The sequence below is a fragment of the Mchenga conophoros genome, linkage group LG9, assembly GCF_057382185.1.
Source record: "Mchenga conophoros isolate Kocher_MC1m ecotype Shallow Benthic linkage group LG9, M_conophoros_male_GT1.1, whole genome shotgun sequence".
Lineage (NCBI taxonomy): Eukaryota > Metazoa > Chordata > Actinopteri > Cichliformes > Cichlidae > Mchenga > Mchenga conophoros.
This window is the reverse complement of record NC_140534.1, coordinates 34413341-34419971: the sequence shown is the minus strand read 5'-3', so window position 1 is coordinate 34419971 and position 6631 is coordinate 34413341. Positions and strand designations below refer to the sequence as shown.

The 6631-nt window shown below is 41.2% G+C and overlaps 1 protein-coding gene across 1 annotated transcript; it reads right to left on the bottom strand.

The window, feature by feature from the left end:
* Positions 1-70: 70 nt before the first annotated feature.
* On the bottom strand, positions 71-6587 carry LOC146567754 (E3 SUMO-protein ligase ZBED1-like). Its single transcript, XM_085287750.1, has 3 exons — positions 5317-6587; positions 4865-5015; positions 71-4759 (listed from the first exon to the last, which is right to left on the bottom strand). The coding sequence occupies exons 1-3, from the start codon at positions 6585-6587 to the stop codon at positions 4313-4315; spliced, it is 1869 nt and encodes a 622-aa protein (XP_085143876.1). The 3' UTR covers positions 71-4312.
* Between the last annotated feature and the right edge of the window lie 44 nt (positions 6588-6631).

Sequence of the window (6631 nt, the reverse complement as noted above, 5' to 3'; positions counted from 1 at the left end):
TTTTTTTTATTGACAAAGCACAAAATACAGATATACAGATACAAAATAGCAAACACAATGTCAGGGGATTCGTATAAGAAAGCAAAATAGACACATTCTTTTGAGAATGTTGTATGGTTTTAACATATTGTTTGGTTTCATTTAAAAAGCACCGAAAGGATGGTTTTGCGTTAGAAAATTTTGACTTATGTATATGAAATTTAGCCAATAATATCAATAAGTTAATCAAATAAAATTCGTTCGCCCTGTGCATGGGGTACTTAAAGAAACCAAACAATATTTTCTCGTAACAAAGAGAGAACTCAGAAAAGATAAAGGAAACAACAAAAACACAAAATTCTTGCCAGAAAAGATTAGTGTATAAGCATGACCAAAATAAATGAGAAAGAGGTCGTGTCCAAATTCATGGGCTGCATCCTCCTGAGGACCCAGCCTTCGCGGTCTACGTGGGCCGGGTCCTCAGAAGGTCGGGTAGGCCAGAAGTAAACGGCCGTGAAATTGGACGGTCTAGCCTTCTGATTAGCGTCACCGCTGTCTCGGTGGAGTTTAATAAACTCAGCCGTCTGCTCCTTGCTATCTAAAATATAACAGGACACTGGTGTAAATTCTCGACTGTCTCATACTTCTGTTTAATCAGTTTTCTGTTTCACGTTTAGTCAGCTGTGTAAAAACCAAGGAGGAACCCACCCGGGGGATTAATAAAGTTTTATTTTATCTAATCTAATCTAATAACTTTAATCTCAGCCAAACCGATTTACTCACGAACAAACAAAACACTGAAAAAAAGCCCAACAATAACATTTTTAGGTTGTCTAAGTGACTTATATATTACGTTTAACCCGAGCAGCGATAGTCCGCGGTGATCTGAAAATGATGTGCCGGGAGTTGTGCCGTTCTCGAGCTCCCGGCTAGCTATCGAGCTGGTGGGTAGCAGACGTCTCCGAAAACGTCGAAGCACTTTTGCAAATATGCGATACCTTGATAAACCGAGCAGATATTTGATGTTTACACAGCTACTTTCTCGCCTGAAAATATGTTAAAAGTTTATTTTGTGACACAGAAAGATTAGTATGAGTAATTTTAAAACTTAGTAGCGACCGCCATTGTTGGAAACTGGAGTTTGGCTGAGCCGCGCTATGAATTCTGGGATATGGTAGGCCACGAAGGACACACCCGACCCATCCTTCAAATTCGGGGAAAAGGAGGACGCATTTGTCGGCTGCATTCGGAGGAGTCTACGAATTTGGACAGCCTTCGGCGCGTCGCTGTGACGTAATCGGTCTACAAATGCGGCCTCAGGAGGATGCAATCCATGAATTTGGACACGACCAGCGACTGCACGCTTGAAGTACGCATTTTAAGTGCGGTTATGTCACCGCCACGCGACGATAGCTGTCCCAATTCAAAGTGTGCTCCAAATGCGCCGTCGACTTCCCCAAATATCAAGCGTGGTCCGGTGCACGCTTCGTGGTCCCATATATCCCACAATTCATAGCGCGGCAGTGGGTGTGGAGAATTGTGCCGCAAAATACTGCAGACGGGAGCGGCCGAAGAGGTTGTTTTTTTCTTTTCCAAACTTTATTGAAACCATAAAGCGAAAGGTCAGTCATTCCAGTTCAGTTTGTACAGTAGACATACAAGGAAAATAAGAGTAACAATATACAGTACAATGAAATAAGAAGGATAAATAAATAAAGGGAAAAAAAAAAGAAAAAAGGGGGGGAATGTGACAGACTCCATAACAACTTTGTATTTGAAAGTTGTGACAGTAAGTAAGTAAGTAAAATTTATTTATATAGCGCTTTTCACAGATAAAAATCACAAAGTGCTTTACAACACAGAAAATGGGAATATAAAAACAATATAACTGTAAATAAAACAATGTAAAACAATAAAACAATAAAAACAGCATAAGAAGAAATTAATCAAATTCTTTTCTAAATAAAAATGTCTTCAGCTGTTTCTTAAAATAATCAATGGAGTGCGTGCAGCGAAGAGACAGTGGGAGAAAATTCAACAACCGTGGTGCTACAGTCTGAAAGGCCCAATCACCACGAGTTTTAAAACGAGTGCGCGGTACCACCAGCAGTCTCTGATCTAATGACCTTAAACCCCGAGAAGATGAATGTGGTTTCAGCAGGTCAGATAAATATTGAGGAGCCTGACCATGCAGGGCCCTAAAGGTTAGAACTAAAATTTTAAAATGAAACCTAAAATTTACAGGCAACCAGTGAAGGGAGGCCAAGACTGGAGTGATATGCAATCTTCTCTTGGTGCCTGTTAAGAGACGTGCTGCACCATTCTGCACAGTCTGAAGACGATTTAAGGCTGATTTGTTAAAACAAGTAAAAAGAGACGAGGACAAGGTAAGCGACCCATGTTGTAGGTGACGTCAGACGCCGGAAATTTTGGCGGAGAAAAAGCAAATGGTAGCATAGAGTTTAACAAAGGTTTTTCAAGCTTCAGTATTACCAAATATACTAATCAATTGTCATATAACTAACAACATCTGTTTTATCATCTCTAACACCCTGGAGGACAACGGGGAGAGTTTAGACGCTCTCCAAGATTACATCGACCGCTGTTTTCAAGATTTAGTAATGCAGAAGGCCCAGAGTGCATCCTCCCCGGCCAAAATTGAGACGCCGTCATCGAAGAGATATCGCCTGGCAGACTCCCCCGGTACAACATCGCCTGCCGGCAAAGACATCGCAGACATCCTGGAGTCAATCGACAAGCGATTGTCCAGTTTCGATGCGAGGCTGTCCCTGGTGGAGATTTTACACCGGGAATTTAAATCTCTGAGAGAATCCCTGGAATTCAGCCAGCAGCAGGTGGAAACGCTTGCCGCTGAAAATGCCACGCTACGGGAGTCGGTCAAATCTCTCACCGATAACGTGACCCAGCTAAACATTGAAAATAAAAAAATAAAAGAGTCCGTTATCGATCTACAAGCCCGTAGCATGAGAGATAATCTTGTGTTTTCTGGTATTCCAGAAACTGCCGGAGAGGACGCAGAGGCAACGGTGAAAAGCTTCATTAAAATCCACCTGAAGCTGCCGGAGGACACCGTAAAGAACATCGACTTCGATAGAGTACATCGCTTGGGGGGCGCGCGGTCACGGACCGGGAGACCACGGCCTATTGTGGCCAAATTCGGTCAATTCAAACAGAAGGAACAGGTGAAGAGTCGCGGCAGAGAGCTGAAAGGAACGGACTTCAGCGTGAACGACCAGTTCCCCAAAGAGATCCTGGAACGACGCAAGGTTCTGTTCCCAGTTCGACGTAGCTTCATCCAGAAAGGCTCCCGTGCTGTCATCGCCGTGGACCGGCTCTACCTGGACGGACAGCTCTACCGCGACCCCGGCACCACACCGTGGTTATATTGACTGCACTCCAGATAAGAACCCGCTACACTCGTTTCTTATTCATTCACACTTTCTCTTTTAACATGGGTTTAACCTAGTAATATCAATATGATGTCATAGCAGATTAGGGCTGGGTATCGTCACTGATTTCTAGAATCGATTCGATTCCGATTCACAAGGTCCCGAATCGATTCGATCCACGATTCGATTCGATTCGATTCGATTTTGAATCAGTCCGAAATATTATTATATGAACCATAATACCCATATGGAAAAGAAATAGTAAAAACATACATGATTTACTCATGAAAGTGGCCACTTTCTCATTACTTTCATATATTTTTTAGTAAGTATACAAAACATACAAGTTTCATTATATAATTTTTCAAGGGATATATGTGTTTTCACTCTTGTATGCTTTTCATACAAGTTTCATACAAGACAGATAAAAACTTTATAAGATTTATATATATCTTTTCCATATGAGTATATATAAAATTATGATAATTCACCTTGTATATGTACTGTCAAAAGAACCCTCTAAGCCTTGTGAATGAATTACATAAATTTCAAAATTAAGAACAGATACTAAAGCAGTTAAATAATGTAATTTTTAATTAACATTAGTATATATTTTTTTTCCATACATACATTTCAAGTGGATCAGGGATCCAGTGCAAATAGAACACATCTTTTGTAAACATCAGTAAAACCTCAGAGAAATAGTTTTGCTGTTAGTGTCTCACACAGCTTTTCTGATATCCACTATTGTGTTTTGGAGACACACAGGATAACACAGCGTGTACAAGTGAACTGACAGAAACTGACCGATCAGAAAATGAAAAACTGCCTTTTAAAATACTTCAAAAAATGAAAACATACTGAACAGTATTGTAAAACCTCTGTGAAACTAATGCAATTTAGCCTTATTTATAACTACCCTCTCACTTCTTTGAGACTGTAAGGTTTTTCTGCAAGAAGAGAAGCTGGTCTACATGTTGTGGAGTCAGGCAGCTCCTTTGTGCGGTAACAATGTCACCAGCAGTTGAAAACACTCGTTCAGAAGGAACACTGGTCCCAGGTATGGAAAGATACTGCTTTGCTTGTAGAGCCAAGAGAGGATATTCCCTTTCATGGTCCCTCCACCAGATCAAAGGATCCTCAGAAAGTGCAACAGGCTCAACGTCCCTGTATCGATTCACTTCTTCCTTTGCCTTCTGAGTTGGTGTTTTCTGTGGTGCTGTGGTTTTTGTTGAGTAGGCTGGCCCAAGGAGAAAAATTAATGCAGAGTCCTTTGACCTCTTAATTGGAGGGGCATAATCCACTTCATCAACACCATCAAGAGAGATGTCAGGGACAGTTTCCTCAGATGTGTCACCATCAGACTGTCGCTGTAGAAAAATGAAAACTTAATTAATAAAGAAATTACTATTTATATTCTAACTCGAGTAGTGCAAAAAAACCAATAATTTTTTGTTTTTGTTTCTGTAACTCACAATAGCTGTGTCCACGTTCTCCAAACCTGCTGCTTCCAACACCAACTGAGAGAATGTGTTGTTACAGGTCTCTTTGGACAAGAATGGCAGGGCCTTAAAGCGAGGATCTAATGCTGATGCAATGTACAGCTTGTCCTTTAGGGCCACATATCTTGAAAAGAGATTTTGCACATTTAACTCAGTTTATTATGTTGGATATACATGTGCATGGTTACATACACTCATGCAAGATCAGAAACATTAATATACGACTTTGTTTCCATAATTTATATATAAACATCTATAGATAGATAGATATAAAATCAAAAGGCCTATTACTAGACAAGAGGGCTTAACTAACATTTTTATAATATATATATATTTTTTTTCACTATAATAAGAATTTTCATGTAATACATGCATCCATACAGTTACACTCATTCATGGCATATACACACAATTCATAAACATACCTTGACTTCAAGTTGTCGTATACAGCAGTCTTGAGGTCTTTAATCAGTGAGGAGTCGTGAGAGACACTGATCATCTTCTCCAGCAGCTGTGCATGCAGAGGTGCAATGATGGAAAGGGTCGGGGACTTTTCTTCAGACATAACCAGTGTGGCTGCTTTCAGCGGCTTCAAAGCTTTCACTATATCTTCTCCATCAGTTATGTCAGCCTCTGTAAGACTACAGAGATTACTGTCATTTCTCCTCACTTCAGGTGAGAGTAGAGCTGCAGAGATTGCTGGTTGTTGCTCTAGGAAGCGTTCCAGCATCTCCAATGTGCTGTTCCATCTGGTCACCCCATCATTCACCAGCTTATGGGCAGGTAGATTCAGTATCTTTTGCTTCTCTTTAAGCTTGCGACTTGCAACAGTGCTGCGATGAAAAAAGGATGCTATGCGTCTCACTCGGCCAAGCAGCTGAGCAACAGCTGGAACTTTCAGTCCTGCTTGTGAAGCTAAATTGAGTGTGTGGGCAAAACAACCAATGTGCAACCAGCCCGTTATTTCCACAGCTCGCACCATATTTGCAGCATTGTCAGTTACGATGACTGGATTTTTGTTTGTAAGCTCCCATTCTTCGATTGCTTTGAACATAATTTCAGATAAATTAGCTGCTGTGTGGCTTGCTTCAGTGGTTCTTGTCTGTAAGACATGAGACACAAGTTTCCACTCCTGGTCGATATGGTGTGAGGTGATAGTCAGGTAGTTATCTGTTGCTCTGGATGTCCAGCTGTCACAGGTTATAGCGACTCTCTCTGCTGACTTGAGAGAGGCTGTAACATCGTGTTTCACTTTTTCATACATGTTTGGGATTACCACTTCACTCAAATGTTTGCGTGTTGGTAAAACATAGCGTGGTTCTAGCGTATTAATGAGGTTTTGGAAGCCATCATTTTCAACAACGCTGTACGGACGTATAGCTTTACATATGAAAGTTGCCACAGACTGGGTTATCTTTTGGGCACGTGGAGAAGTGGATTCAAACTTCACTGCAAATGCCTTTTCGAGTGAGCGTTGCTTGGTGTCGGCCGTTTTTGCTAGCAGGATATCTGGATGATGCCTCGTTAAATGATTTCTGAGATTTGTGGTATTTCCACAGTGCTTTACCTCCATTTTGCACATCTTACATACGGCTTTGCTTTTGTCCGGCTCTTCACTGTCTTCACAGTTCTTAAATCCAAAGTGTTGCCAGACATCTGCCTTTAGGCTCGGTGGCACATTCCCGGGAGTAGCCATGATGGTTCATGCGTCCAGGTCACTTAACTCTCGCGTGATTTCCT